Below are 16,331 nucleotides of genomic sequence, written 5' to 3'. Positions count from 1 at the left end.
CCTATTTTTAAAAAATTAAGGTTCATTCTCCAGAAGATTGCTTTGGAACATTCCAAAACAGAGCTAATGCTTGAAAAGCAGCAGTTTAGATTATTTGTTTTAAATAGTTACATTATAATATAAAGATTTAAAGGTAAGTTTTATTAATAGATTTATGTAAATAAACACACAAAGGTAAAGTGTGCCTGGTGGTACAGGTAATCTACTGGGTAACCTCAGATTTGAAGGTGATAATCCAAATAAATGTTTGGCTTCGCTGATTGCTTTCTGGTGAAATAGATTTCCTAAAACATTTCCAGAAGATCAGCTAAGGCATAGCCTACTTTGATACCTCCAAGTTTCTCTGCAGAGTTTCTTGGGAGGTAGCAGAATAGTAAATAGTGCATTTAGAAGTTCCATGAGAGCAAAGACCTTGTCTGTTTTGTTCAAATTACAGTTCTGCCCTATTCTAGTCATATAACCATGGCCAAATTTCATTTCATTTCTGTACTCCACTGGTATATTGAGAGGAGACAGTGGAGGCAAGGGCTGCAGCAAAAAGACCAATTATGAGACTGTTGTGGTCAAAAAAGGCAAGAAATAATAACAGATTAGAGGGGTGATAGCAGTGGACGATGTGGAGGACTTTCTTATTGGCCATTTTTACAGATACTTGAAGCTCAGTAGCTTCCTCAAGGACGGACAAGTAGGTGTATGGCCAGGCTAGGTGTATAGGTTAGGGTACTCTAAACTACAAGTAACAGAAAGTTTGACTCTGAGTGGTTTAAATATTAAGTCAACGTCTTGACTCACAACAATGAAGTCCAGAGGTTGGATGGGTTTCAGAGTTGTGTTATCTGGTGTCTTTGCTCAGCTTCATTGCTCTTTTGTCTTCCTCTGTGTTTTGGCCTCATTCTCAAGCCTGCTTCCTATGTGTTAGAAAAAGAACTGTAGTGGTTTCAGGCTGCACAGTCACACACTACAACATCCCTGCATCTTAATGGTAAAAGGACATTTTGGAGATTATGTGTGAGCATCTTTTCTTTACACTAGAGGAGCCTCTGTCGGTTTAGGAATTGACACTGTTTTGCTTGAAAAGCTGTTCAAGTTGGGTCTTGTAAGGTAAAAATTGGCTTTCATCTTACACGTACTTTTGAAGCATCTACACATGGAGAGACATTTGAGATTGAAGTTCCTTGTGAATTGAAGGAGGTGCTTTTATATTTGCCCTCTTTCCCAATCAACTTTATGGGGGATGATTTTTAACTTGGAAAGGTCAGGGACTAGCCAACATAAGCAAATTTTTGTTAACAACTCTCTTAGTGCCATCATTTCCACGTTATTTGCCCATAAGGCAGATACAGTAATCAGTCTTCATTGTATAGACAGTGCAATTTCCCAGGTTCTGAATTGAAAATATTTGTTGTGCTGATAAAATTATTGCCTTCAGGCAAAAACTAAATTGTATGTTTTTATGCACCCTCTAGCCCCCGCTTGCTTTTTGCCTTTGCTGTTCAAAAATGAGAGTACTTAGAGTGTCATTGTTTATGGGTACTTAATTATTTTGGAGGATATATGACAACATAATGCATAAGGGAAGCATTATTATTGAGAAAGCCTTCTTGGGACTTTTTAATTTTGCAAATTATGACTGCCATAAATTATGGTCATCTTACAAAATGTGATTCAGTTGATTTTTAGTCCTTAAAAACAAAATCTTCAAGAACCAGGTAGATTTCAAACATTCAATTTCTTCTTGAAATTTTATTTTAAAAAGGCTGATGACATGGATAAAAATGTAACCTAATTATTTGCTTCTGTTGTTCTACATTTCCTTGTTCTTTTCTGTGAGAAGTTTGATAAAGGAAAAATTTCAATTTGTACTCTTCAGTTTTTAGTACCACTAAGATATTTTCATCAAGTCAGTAAATTAGATGGCTTTGAAGGTTAAGTAATTTATCTCACTCTTGTCCCTCTTCTGTGCCCTGCCTCATATATTCCTATTCTATGTTGCAGCTACAGCAGTCTTGTACATTTGTTTTTTTCATAGTCATTTTTTCCCCCATTCCTGAGTGTTTTTATCCTCCTTTTCTACCTATCAACCTTCTGATTATCCTCATGCAGTTAAGACCTGAGTACCTAATTTTCAAATATTATAGTCATTATGGGTAACTCCAGCATCTTTGCAGACAAGGATAATCAGTCCAGTCTCAGATCTTTAGAGTTCCTTGGCTATCTGGAGTCTATGTTAACAATACATTCCTGTAGCCTCCCTCTACAGAATTGTAGAGGGAATTGTTTGATTCAGAAATCTTACAGTAATTTACAATTACATCCCTTGATCACCTCTGAATTAAATTCTGGTGTTCTCTGTGTCAATCTAGATTACAAATTGGTAGTCTGGTGGCCTGTCTACTTCCTATAGATATATTTTATTTAACCACCTTTGGAGATTTAAAGAAAAATTAACCAACATAGTCTCTATCAGTCCCCTTTTGTTTTATCCTCTGCTGCTTTATATATTTACTGAATTTCATCTATTCTAAGGCTCACATCTTTTTACTTTATAACAGCTTTGAAATAGCGGTGTTGCTCTTGATGGTGTGTTATACTTTAATTGGCAGGGCTTATTTTTGTTTTGCATTTTGAAAAATGTTTCTTACTGTTACAAAAAATAACAGTATCTTTTGCAATTGATAGTTTTTCAGGTTTGATAAAGTACAGTATATTACCTTACTGGCCCATTAAAGCATTTGAGTTTGCAACATTTATGTCTCAGTGTAAAGACCTCTACCTTTTTTTAGCTCTCTCCCTTTCCTTTTTCTAAAGTCTTTAAGATCTCTGTTCCTGTGATTCTTTTGTTTGTTTGTTTTTGAGACAGAGTTTTGCTCTTGTCACCCAGGCTGGAGTGCAGTGGTGCAGTCTTGGCTCACTGCAGCCTTTGCCTCCTGGGTTCAAGCGATTCTCCAGCCTCAGCCTCCTGAGTAGTTGGGATCACAGGTTCCTGCCACAACGCCTGGCTAATTTTTGTATTTTTTAGTAGAGACAGGCTTTTGCTGTGTTGACCAGGCTGGTCTTGAATTCCTGACCTGAGGTGATCTGCCCACCTTGGTCTCCCAAAGTGCTGGGATTACAGGCGTGAGCCACCACACCCAGCTTTTGTTTCTTTTTGTACCTGTTTGACATGCCTTTCTATATCATCTGATATTGTTTTGTTTTTTTCTCAATTTATTTGAGGTATATAACGTTTGTGAATTTTTTATGATATAACCACTTTCACATTTTGTGGGTAAACTCAGGAATAATGTATGATTCAGTTTTTTAAAATGCTCATGTATATATTGTAAGTTTCCTACTTTTCATCTTGAGGTAGTTTTGGTAAGGTATATATTTTTAAGAGTTTGTTTTGTTTATTTTGTGATTTTTTGAGATCAGTTTGTTTATATATATGTAATTTTTTTTTCTTTTAAACCTTTGCTGATTTGTTCTTCTATTTCTCTTTGTGTTTCTAATATTGGGTATTAAGACTCTTTTTTTCATGATCAAATATCAGCAGAATGCCAAGTACAGTGGCTCACACCTATAATCCCAGAGAGTGCCAGGTGGGTGAATCACTTGAGCCCAGGAGCTGGAGACCAGCTTAGGCAACATGGTGAGACATCTCTACAAAAAAAAAAAAAAAAAAAAAAAAAAAAATTTTTTTTAAAAGTAGCCAGGCATGGCGGTGCACACCTGTAGTTCCAGCTATTTGGGAAGCTGAAGTGGGAGGATCGCTTGAGCCTAGGAGGTCAACACTGCTGTGAGCCATGATTGTGCCCCTGTACTCCAGCCTGGGTGACAGCAAGACCCTGTCTCAAAAAAAAAATTAAAATAGCAACAGCAAAAATTCAGTGGAACATTTTTTGTTGTTGTTTTTCCAGAAACCAACTATCCCTTTATTTCAACCTTTTCATATCAGTTTCCTTTTGGTATATCTCTTGCGAATGGCATACAGTAGGTTTTCTTAAAAAAAAAAAAAAAAAAAAAGTCCTGTTTGTAATGAAAATTTTGTCTATTTACATTTATTATGATTAATGATATATATGGACTTGTTTCTGCCATATTAGTTTTTGTATTCCATGTCCTATATCTCTATGCCTTACTGTCCCCTTTCTTTTTTTACCCTTTAAAAATATTGGTATAGTTTTTTGTTTTCTTATTTTCTTTTTCTATTTCTACTGGTGTGTTAGAACAAATTCAAACTTTAACCCCCTCCTGAATTCTACAAGCACTCCTTATCTCTTATTACTTCCCCCAAACTTATTTGGCCATGTAATCAAACTATGAAATTCACTGTAACCAGAGGTGACCCAGTTTACCTGAGCCAGAATGATAAGAAAGTTCTGTTTTAACTCTATAAGGAGAGTAACTTTGTAATGAATAATCTTTTTATTCCCTGTTTGTGCTTTCTTAACCCCTTTTCTGCTTAGAAAGCCAGCCCCCTCTGCTTAGCTCAGCAGAACACGCATTCTATTTTAAAGAATGAGATGTTACAGAATTGCGAACAAAAGTCAGTTTGATCTTTAAACTGAAAGTCAGTTTGATCTTTAAACTAAATCTGTTGTAATTTTGTCCTTTAACAATGGTATTGTCATCAGCAGTGGATTCTGAGTAGGCCCTAGAATGTTCACCACTCCTACCCTCACCCCAAACAGTGTTATTTATGTTAGTTACACTATGTGGGTTTAATTATGAGTTATATAAAGAGACATACAATCTTTTAGTGGCAGAGAATACCTTTTTTCCTCCTTGACTTTTTTGTTTGTTTGTTTTTCTTGAGACGAGTTCTCACTGTGTTACCTAGGCTAGTCTCAGACTCTGGGCTCAACTGATCCTCCCGCCATGGCCTCCCAAAGTGTTGAGATTACAGGCGTGAGCACAGCACCTTGCCTCGTTGATTTTCAGTGTTAGTTGAAAAGTAATTGTCTCCAAAACCCAGTTCTCTATCCACTTCTAATGGAGTGGATTATTGGGTTATGTTTCTTAGAGTCCGTTAATTTCCTTCTCTGGGAAGAGTGCTGCTACTGCAGTGGGAATCAGTATGTATTATGTATAGTGTGAGAATTCAATATAAAGCGAGTGAGGCTCAGAGTCCCAGGGAGGGAGTTGCCTCAGGCAGAGACAGCTTTGACCCATAGTCATCTCCATGCTGGTAACTGTTGACATAAAGGACAAGGACCAGCCTTGTGACTCCTGGCTTGCATATTTACTTGTGGGGGTAGTGGTTACTGCCTTTGGACACTTGGCCTTTGTCTTTTCTTTGGAAATATTTTATGGCTTTAGTCATTGTGAATAATGAGTAGTGCATATAGGCAGTGAATCCTCATCTGTGTGAATAGCACCCTTTCGTGTTTTGTGTCTGTGTGTGTGTGTGTGTGTGTGTGTGTGTGTGTGTGAGATGGAGTTTTGCTCTTGTTTCCCAGGCTGGAGTGCAATGGCACAATCTCAACTCATTGCAACCTCCGCCTCCTGGGTTCAAGTGATTCTCCTGCCTCAGCCTCCTGAGTAGCTGGGATTACAGGCATGCACCACCACGCCCAGCTAATTTTCGTGTTTCTCCATGAAGATCAGGCTGGTCTCAAACTCCCGACCTCGGCCTCCCAAAGTACTGGGATTGCAGGCGTGAGCCACCATGCCTGGCCATGAATGGCACCATTTCGTGTTTTATGTAATACCTTTAGAAGTTTGCTTTGTGGACAAGTGAAAGAGAGTGACTGGTTATTTCTCTAGGATTTAGTATGTACAACTTTCTTTGTAACTTCAGAATATAGTTTAATATCTTTTATTCAGTGTAGTCAAACATTACTTAAAGCTCTTTGGGAAATATCGTTGGCAGAAAGTATCAAAATGTATCAATTTGAGGGATCCAAATGGTAATAAAATTTTGGAGACTATTAAAGCAATATATCTTGAATATTTGGGGAGGAGTGATAGGGATGGAGTATTGGGGGTGGGTTAGTTTTTAGAGAATAGCATCGTATCACTTAGCTTTAGAGCTTCGCTTCTGGTGGTTTAGATTAGAAAAATTTCCATTTCTTCTTCCTATTTTTTTTTTTTTTTTTTGAGACAGGGTCTTGCTCTGTCACCCAGGCTGGAGTCTAGTGGCGTGATCTTGGCTCACTGCAACCTTCACCTCTGGTCTCAGGCGATCCTCCCACCTCAGCCCCCTGAATAGTTGGGACTACAGGCATGTACCACCACTCCTGGCTAATTTTTTTGAACTTTTTTATTGGAGACGAGGTCTCACTGTGTTGCAAGGCTGGTCTTGATCTCCTGAGCTCAAGGAATCCTCCCGCCTCGACCTCCCAAAGTGCTGGGATTACAGGTGTGAGCCACCACACCTGGCCAATTTCTTATTATTAATCCAAAGTGTTTTACTTTAAACTTTTAAGTTTATTTTTAAAATTCAAGCCTAGGAATAACTTTTGTGAGAAAGGCAGAGTAGGTGTTTTTATCTCAGGTGAACAGGTAAGAATAATGAGGTTTAGAAAGGTTTAATGACTGACCAAGATTTTATAAGGAAGTAAGTAGCAGAATTGTGTTCACATATTTTTCTAAGTCCTAGTTTCTTTATACCATGTAGAAATACCCTGGTTATATCATCAAGCTGTTTATCAAACTCAAATGAGAATAACACATTATTTATAGAGTAAAGGTTTTTGTTTGTTTGTTTTTGTTTTTTCTTCTTGAGACAGAATTTCTCTCTGTTGAGCAGGCTGGAGTGCAGTGGTGTGATCTTGGCTCACTGCTGATCACAGTGTACTCCAGCACTGCCTCCCAAGCTCAAGTGATCTTGCCATCTCAGCCTCCTGAGTAGCTGGGACTGCTGGCACATGCCAGTATGCCCAGCTATTTTTTGTAGTTTTTGTAGAGATGGGGTTTCACCATGTTGCCCAGTCTGGTCTTGAACTCCTGAGCTCAAGCAGTCTTCCTGCCTCGGCATCCCAAAGTGCTGGGTTTACAGGTGTGAGCCACTGTGACTGGCCTAAAGTATTTTCATGTTCATTACTTTATTTGACCTTTACAACAGCTGTATCTAAGCCTTTGAGGTAGATGGAATCCCAGGTCACACAGTTACATGTTTTTGAGCCATGACAGAAACTTAGTTTTCCAAACTTTAAATTTTGTGTTCTTGGCCAGGCATGGTGGCTCACACCTGTAATCCCAGTGCTTTGGGAGGCCGAGGTGGGTGGATCACGAGGTCAGGAGATAATGTTCCTTTAAGACTAGATAGTAAATGATATTAACATATATTTTCTTCCTAGTTAATATTTTTCTCTTCTTAAAGCATTCCAACTCTCCGTGGAGTAACTACCAGCCAGGAGACTGTCAGTAAATAATATGTGATAATAGAACATATTCTTCCCCTAGTAAAACTTCTTGCTGATATTATTGCAATTGATAGTTTTCATCAATGCAACTCCAAACTGGTAGACAGGACCCTATCATGTGCCTTATAATGATGATAACAATAATAGTATGAACCATTTACTTACTTGATGGATTCATAGATTTATTCGTCCAATATTCATTTGGTGCCTTCTAGGCCAGGTATTCTGCTGGGTGCCAGGAATGTCCTTGTGAGCAAGACTAATTCCTACTCCCCTGAAGCTAACAGTCAAAGAAAACAGATAATTTAGCAAATAATTATAATGAGTAAAGTAGGTATGATTGAGGAATTAAAGGAATATTTGGGTAATATATGGGAGGAGGCTGGAGGGGAAACTGTGTAGAAAAACTTTCCAGAGGAAACGAAATTTAAACTGAACTCCAGGAAGGTATAAAAAGAGATAAAGAAAAGTAATCCAGACCAAGAGAACAGTAAGTGTGAAGACCTGAAGGTGAAAGAAAGCATGGCAAGCCTGAGTCCAAAACTCCAATAAGACTGGAGAATTGTGCAGATGATACTGAGGAGGGAGGCAGTCACAGCCAAGTAGTGCCCTGTAGACTACAGAAAGGATTTTAGACTTTATCCATTGCAGGATTATAAGAGAGAAAGGAACCATTTAAAAAAGTTATTTTTGGCCGGGTACGGTGGCTCATGCCTGTAATCCCAGCACTTTGGGAGACCGAGGCGGGTGGGTCACCTGGGGTCAGGAGTTCGAGACCAGACTGACCAACATGGTGAAACCCCATCTCTACTAAAAAAACAAAAATTAGCTGGGCATGGTGGCATATGCCTGTAATCCCAGCTACTCCTGGGAGGCTGAGGCAGGAGAATCGCTTGAACCCGGGACGCGGAGGTTGCTATGAGCCGAGATCATGCCAGCCTGGGTGACAGAACGAGACTTCATCTTAAAAAAAAAAAAAAAAAAAAGTTATTTTTGACTTCAGTATTTATTTCATTAAACCCACATGGGTTATTACTCAGAAAACAGGTACTATATATGATATTTACATTAATATAACGTTAATCAAGGGGGACAAAACTGAATGAAAGGGAGACCAATTAGGAGGATGTTATAGGATGATGGTGGCTTGTGCCCGGGGAAGTAGAAGTGAATTGACAGATTAAAGATAGGTATTTTGGAAGTAGAATTGACAGAGCTTGATGAATAATGGATATAGAGAGTGAGAGAAAGTGAAAAATCAAGAATGACCCTGGGTTTGGTGGTACCATCATCAAAATAGAAAACAGAGTAGGAGCGAGACTGAGTAGAAAGATAAGCTGAGTTTTAGACATATTAAGACAAGGTAGTTGTATGTACAACTGTAGAGGTCTAGTATGGGATAGAGATACAAATTTGAGATTCATCTGTAAAATATATAGAGAAAGGAGAGTGTACAAGCAGAACTTTAAGGACAGTCCACATTTAAGAGTTTAAGGTGATGGAGGATGAGCCTACAAAGGTGTTTAAATGGTGTGTTTGCAGGGATAAGAGGAAGAACAAGAGAATGTGTCTTCATGGCAAGAAAAGTCTTCCAGGACAGAAGAGTGAATGGTACTATCAGGTGCTGCTGAGCAGTGGAGCCAAAAAAGATAGGTGGACTAAAAATGCAGTGATGCTTCATTACACTGGCATTATACATAACATTGGCAGTGTGGCAAGAATGGTTTAAATGGGGTGGTAAGATCTGGGGATATTTGTAGAGTGTTGAAGAATGAGTAGGAAGTGAGAAATTAGAGATGTTGGATGTAGATAACTCATTCAAGAAGTGTGGTTGTGAAGGGAAATAAAATTGATAAGGCAATGTTTGAAGAGGGATGTGTAGTTATTAAGGGAATTTATATCCTTACCTCAAGCTGGAATAGACTTGAATGTGTTCAGAATGCTAATCAGGAAGATCATTAAGAACATGAAGAGTCAAGAGATAATGAGTAGATCAGAGAAGGCTGAATGGAATGGGCTTCACCTGATATTGTAATATATTACCAGGTATTACCAGCCTAGTTGCTAGAAGGTTATGAGTACAATAATTTATGGTTATCTGTCTAAATGGGAGTACTCTTGCCTCAGCCAAGTTTCCTGATTGTGTAGCTTTTCTCCCCAACCTGCTGTAAATATTCCCTGGGAAAAGGAGGCTTGGGAAAGCATTGCTCCTTGGACTATCTTTATGTGGTTGGAGGGCACTTCTTGTTCCACCGTGCCTTAGTTGTCACAGAAGGTACTGATCTGGAGTCCTGGTCATCAAATGCAGGCTTTTGTATAGGTGTAAGGAAGTCGGAAGGGATGAATTTCCACAGATACATTTCCATGCCTCTAAACAAATGCAGAGAGGGGCATATATGCATTTTATAAAATTTTATTATTGTTAAGCCAAAACTATACTCTACCATGTTACCCATTTAAACTATTCAAGAAGTCAGAACTGTCATGTAGATTCAAAGAACAAATATTTCCAGTTTTATATAGATTGTTTCAGAAAGTAGAAAAAGAGGATATATTACCTTAGCACATTTTATGAATGTCTTCGTCTGTTCATACTGCTATAAAAAAATACCACAGATTGGGTAATTTATAAAGAACAGACATTTATTTTCTTACAGTCCTGGAATCTGAGAAGTCCAAGATCAAGGTGCTGGCATTTGTGTGGCGAGTGCCTTCTTGCTGTTTCTTCACATGGCGGAGGATGGAAAGGCAAAAAGGGCTGAAAGCTGTATGAAGCCTCTTTTTTCTCTTTTAATTTTGATTTTTTTGAGATGGGGTCTTGCTCTGTTGGCCAAGCTGGCCTCATACTCCTGGGCTTAAGCGATTCTCCTGCCTCAGTCTCCTGAGTAGCTGGGACTACAGGTGCATATCACCATGCCTGGCTTAAAGCTTTACGAAGGCCTTAATCATTTCTCTTGTTTTTCCTCTTATCCCTGCAAACACACCATTTAAACACCTTTGTAGGCTCATCCTTCATCACCTTAGACCCTTAAATGTGGACTGTCCTTAAAGTTCTGCTTGTACACTCTCCTTTCTCTATATATTTTACAGATGAATCTCAAATTTCTATCTCTATCCCAGATCTTTTTGCTGACCTCTATAGTTGTACATACAACTACCTTGTCTTAATATGTCTAAATGTAAAATGTACAAGAGAGGAGGCCTCATGACCTAATCACCTCCTACAGGCCCCACCTCTTAATACTATCACATTGGATTTTAAAGTCCAATGTGAATTTTGGATGAGACACAAACATTGAAACCTTAGCAATGAGGATAGTAGAAATATGATGTCAAAATTGGACAAGAACATTTTGAGAAGAGAAAGTATATAGGCCAGTCTTACTTACTAATATACAGGCAAATATCCTAAATAAAAGTTTCTAGGCCTAGATACTTTTATTAGTGAAAACTGTTAATATTTAAGGAAGAAATAACACCAGTCTTACATAAATTCTTTCAGAAAATAGAGGAGTAAGGAACAGTTCCCTGTCAGTTTTAGGAGACCGGCATAATTGTGATACAAAAATCTGATAAAGACATAAGAAAATTAGAGATTATTATCCTTTATGAAAATAGGTGTAAAAATCATTAATGAGATATTAGCAAATAGAATCTAGCAATGTATTTGATAAAGTTGAATTTTAGCTGGGCACGGTGACTCACACCTGTAATCCCAGCACTTTGAGAGGCCAAGGCGGGTAAATCACCTGAGGTCAGGAGTTTGAGTCCAGCCTGACTAACATGGTGAAACCCCATCTCTACTAAAAATACAAAAATTAGCCAGGCGTGGTGGCACACACCTGTAAACCCAGCTACTTGGGAGGCTGAGGCAGGAGAATCACGTGAACCTGGGAGGCAGAGGTTGCAGTGAGTGGAGATCACACTACTGTACTCCAGTCTGGGTGATGGAGCAAGGCTCCATCTCAAAAAAAACCAAAAAAACAAAAAAACAAACAAAAAAAAACTTGAATTTAACTCAGAATTGCAAAATTAGTTTAATCTTAGAAAATCAATCACTGTAATTGGCCACATTAACAGCAGAGAAAAACTATGTAAGCATTTCAGTAGATGCAGAGAAAGTATTTGACATAATCCATGCCCATGTGTGAGAAAGACTATGAACAAATTAGGAAGAGAACTTGTTAAAAAGTTATCCATGAAAAACCTATAACTAACATAATATTAAATATTCAAAATGTTAAATGCTTTTCTCCTAAGATTAGATGAGAAGGCAGACAAGGATATCTACCACTTCTATTTAACATCTTATAGAAAATTCTAGAAAATGGAAAGAAGTAAAACTCTCCCTATTGATAGAAGATATGATTGTTTATATAGAAAAATTCTAAGGAATATACAAAAGTTATGATTAATAATGGTTTTACTAAAGTATAGGATACATGGTCAATATAAAAATTAATTACATTTCTATATACATGCAAGCAATTGAAAAATGAAATAAAAGGCTTTATTTATAATAGCTTTAAAAAATCTACTTAGGGATGAGCTTCATAAAAGGAGTTTTTGGGCCGGGCGCGGTGGCTCAAGCCTGTAATCCCAGCACTTTGGGAGGCCGAGACGGGTGGATCGCGAGGTCAGGAGATCGAGACCATCCTGGCTAACACGGCGAAACCCCGTCTCTACTAAAAAATAGAAAAAACTAGCCGGGCGAGTTGGCGGGCGCCTGTAGTCCCAGCTACTCGGGAGGCTGAGGCAGGAGAATGGCGTAAACCCGGGAGGCGGAGCTTGCAGTGAGCTGAGATCCGGCCACTGCACTCCAGCCTGGGCGACTGCGAGACTCCGTCTCAAAAAAAAAAAAAAAAAAGGAGTTTTTGTTAAAAACGGTAAAGCATTGCTTAGAGTAATTAAAGTACTCGGTAAATGGAGAAATACTATGTTCATGTATTGTAAGACTTGATATTTTCAGATATCACTTCTTCCAAATTGATGTATAATCCCAGCAGGCTTTTTTTGGTAAAAATTAACAATTGGATTCAGAAATTCAAATTGAAATGAAGAATCTAGAATATCTAAAGCAATCTTGGAAAATAACAAAGTTAAAGGACTGTATAATCCGACTTCAGGACTGAATATAAAACTACAGAATCATGACAGTGTGGTGCTTGCATAGGGCAGAAAAATAGATCAGTAGGATGCAATAGAGAGCCTAGAAAGGTTTCAAAAAAATTTGTTAGGGAAAGGACAATGTTTTCAATAAATGGTATTGAAATAAGTGGATATCCATATGAATAGTTTCATCTCACGTATTACTTCAAAATTAATTTTCACTCATCAAAAGGCACCACTGGCCTGGCGTGGTGGCTCACACCTGTAATACCAACACTTTGGGAGGCTGAGGCAGGTGGATCACCTGAGATCAGGAGTTCTGGACCAGCTTGACCAATATGGTGAAAATCCGTCTCTACTAAGAATACAAAAATTAGCTGGGTGTGGTGATGGGTGCCTGTAATCCCAGCTACTCGAGAGACTGAGGCAGGAAAATCACTTGAACCCGGGAGATGGAGGTTGCGGTGAGTCGAGATTGCACCACTGTGCTCCAGCCTGGGTGACAGAGCGAGACTCCATCTCAAAAAAAAAAAAAGAAAAAAGAAAAAGGTACCACCAATAACTTTAGTAGGCAAGCCACAGATTAGAACATATTTACAAAACATACATGACACAGGACTTGTATTTAGAAGATTATGAAGAACTCTTACAATTCAATAGCAAAAAGGTAACTCAATTTTTATTTTTTTTTATTTTTATTTTTATTTTTTTTTGAGACGGAGTCTCGCTCTGTCTCCCTGGCTGGAGGGCAGTGGCACGATCTCGGCTCACTACAAGCTCCGCCTCTCGGGTTTACGCCATTCTCCTGCCTCAGCCTCCCGAGTAGCTGGGACTACAGGCGCCCGCAACCGCGCCCAGCTAATTTTTTGTATTTTTAGTAGAGACAGGGTTTCACTGTGGTCTCGATCTCCTGACCTTGTGATCCGCCCGCCTTGGCCTCCCAAAGTGCTGGGATTACAGGCGTGAGCCACTGCGCCTGGCCTCAATTTTTAAAAAGGTAAAAAAATTTTAAGATACTTCACAAAGGAATATATATTGATGGTTAATAAGCACATGAAAAGATACTCAACATCATTAGTCATCAGGAAAATGATTAAAGCCACAGTGAGATACCCCTACACACCTAAATGGCTAAAATGTAAAATTATTAAAATATAAAAAACTGATACCATATATTGGCATGAATGTAGAGCAGTTGGAACTTTCTTATATTATTAATGTAAACATAACATGTATTAGCTAGAATGTGAAGCAGTTGAAACTCTCATACATTGTTCATGGGAGTGTAACATGGTATAATCACTTTAGAAAAAGGTCTGGTAGCTTCTTATAAAACTAAACATATATATCTACCCTTTAACCAAGTAATTTTACACTTTTAGGGATTTACCCAAGACAAATGAAATATAGCTTGTCAAAAAGACCTGTTACAGGAATTTTTTTTTTTTTTTTGAGACGGAGTCTTGCTCTGTCACCCAGGCTGGAGTGCAGTGGCCGGATCTCAGCTCACTGCAAGCTCCTCCTCCCGGGTTTACACCATTCTCCTGCCTCAGCCTCCCGAGTAGCTGGGACTACAGGCGCCCGCCACCTCGCCCGGCTAGTTTTTTGTATTTTTTAGTAGAGACGGGGTTTCACCGTGTTAGCCAGGATGGTCTCGATCTCTACAGGAATGTTAATAGCTGAAAAATGGAATTGGAGAAAGGATAAGTTAACTGGGGTGTATATTCATATTGCTATTGTTACTTGCAACAACATGGATGAATATCACAAATACTATGCTGAGTTGAAGAAGCCTATGTAAAAAGGTTTATATTTGTATGGTTCCATTCATACGAAGTTTTGAGGAAGTAAAAGTAATCTGTGGTAACATAATGAGAATAATATTTGCTTGGGGTAGGAAGATAGTGGTTTGTTGGGATTTACAAAGAAAGGACATGGTGGAACTATCTGGATTGATGGACATGTTCTGTATTTTGATATTTGATAGAGATTTAGGTTGGCTGGGTGCAGTGGCTCACGCCTGTAATCCCAGCACTTTGGGAGGCTGAGGCGGGCAGATCACGTGAGGTCGGGAGTTCAAGACCAGCCTGACCAACATGGAGAAACTCCGTCTCTACTAAAAATGCAAAATTAGCCGGGCGTGGTGGCGCATGTCTGTAATCCCAGTTACTTGGGAGGCTGAGGCAGGAGAACCGCTTGAACTCGGGAGGTGGAGGTTGCAGTGCCCCAAGATTGCACCATTACATTCCAGCCTGGGCAACAAGAGTGAAGCTCTGCCTCAAAAAAAAAGATTTTGGTTATCTGAGTATATGTACTTACCAGACTTATCAATCGGCGTATGTGAGATGAAGTAATTTAAGATTTGTACAGTTGAATGTTTGTAAATTTACCTAGAAAAACACACAAAAGAATTGCAATCAAATACTGAATTTTAGCAAAAATAATTTTGTAAAGTAGGTGAATTTTACAAAAATAAGGCATATTAAACTTATTGTGAAAAGTAAACCGGCTGGGCGTGGTGGCTCACACCTGTAATCCCAGCACTTTGGGAGGCCAAGGCGGGAGGATCACTTGAGGTCAGGAGTTTGAGGCCAGCCTGGCCAACATGGCAAAATACTAAAATACAAAAATACAAAAAAATTAGCTGGGCGTTGTGGTGCATGCCTGTAATCCCAGCTACTCAGGAGACTGAGGCAGGAGAATCGCTTGAACCCAGGAAGTGGAGGTTGCAGTGAACTGAGATTGGCCAGCCTGGGCGACAGTGTGAGACTCCATCTCAAAAGAAAAGAAAAGAAAAGAAAAAAGCAAATCTATAAAACTTTTCGAAGAAAATATAAGCACATGTATTCATGACTGTGTAATCGGGGATATATTTCTTACATGGACAGTTGTTTTGGAGAACAATTTGGAATATCCAGTACTTTATGACTTAGTAGTTCAACGTCCAAGAAATATTTCCTACATGTGCACTAGGAAACAACTACAAGAATGTTTACAGGAGTATTGTTTTAATGGAGAAGAAAAAGATGGAAACAAAATTAAATTTCCATTTACTAGAGAATAGATAAATAAATATTGGTATATTCATAGACTGGACCACTGTCTGAAGATTAGTGAACTAAAGTGAAATATATCCACATGGGTGAATGTCCCAGTTTTCATAATGTTGGCTAATGTCAGCAGAGGAATACATATAATATTGTACCATGTATATATAATTTTAAACCATATAAAACAATACTAATTTTTTATGAATCCAAAAACACATATGGAAAATATAAAAAACAAATTAAGAATAGTTGTTAATTTAGGACTGGTAGGAGGTGGGACTTGATACACTTGGAAAGCAAGTCACAGTGGCCCCAACTGTTATTGTAAAGGATATTTCTTATGCCAGTGGTGTGTGAAGTCATCTCTTTGTTATATTATTTCCTATACTATTTTATTTGTCTAAAATATTTTCTAATTATCACCCACTGCCCTAATCCCATTTCATTCCTTCTGTATGCTTGCCACTAATGCCCTTTACAATTCAGCAGCAGTTAACGGCTGGCCTAGCGTGCCTGTCATCTACACTGGGGAGATGGTTCCATCTAGTGGGAAAAATGTTTCATGTGTACTATGGGACATTCCTTTTAGGAAGGAAGATTAAAAAAGTAATAGTTTGCCTGAGTCTTAAGAGGCCGGGCACGGTGGCTCATGCCTGTAATCCCAGCACTTTGGGAGGCCGAGGCGGGTGGATCACGAGGTCAGGAGATGGAGACCATCCTAACACGGTAAAACCCCGTCTCTACTAAAAATACAAAAAAAAAAAAAAAAAAAAGCCACGTGTGGTGGTGGTTGCCTGTAGTCCCAGCTACTCGGGAGGCTGAG

At 38.7% G+C, this 16,331-nt stretch overlaps 1 protein-coding gene across 9 annotated transcripts in view; it reads left to right on the top strand.

Moving 5' to 3' along the window:
• MAST2 (microtubule associated serine/threonine kinase 2) overlaps positions 1-16,331 on the top strand; it is a 262,907-nt gene that overhangs the window by 86,393 nt on the left and 160,183 nt on the right. For 2 of the 9 annotated variants that reach the window (XM_033226574.1, XM_033226570.1), the window contains exon 1: positions 10,075-10,116. The exons of the other annotated variants lie outside the window; for them this stretch is intronic. In XM_033226574.1, the coding sequence (XP_033082465.1) occupies positions 10,090-10,116 (27 nt within the window). In that variant the 5' untranslated portion in view covers positions 10,075-10,089. Of the gene's footprint in view, positions 1-10,074; positions 10,117-16,331 lie in introns of those variants that run through there. 9 annotated transcript variants of the gene reach the window in all.

The sequence above is a fragment of the Trachypithecus francoisi genome, unplaced genomic scaffold (assembly GCF_009764315.1).
Source record: "Trachypithecus francoisi isolate TF-2019V2 unplaced genomic scaffold, Tfra_2.0 Lachesis_group12, whole genome shotgun sequence".
NCBI lineage: Eukaryota > Metazoa > Chordata > Mammalia > Primates > Cercopithecidae > Trachypithecus > Trachypithecus francoisi.
Note: the sequence above shows the minus strand (reverse complement) of the source record. Positions and strands in the feature narration are given on the sequence as shown.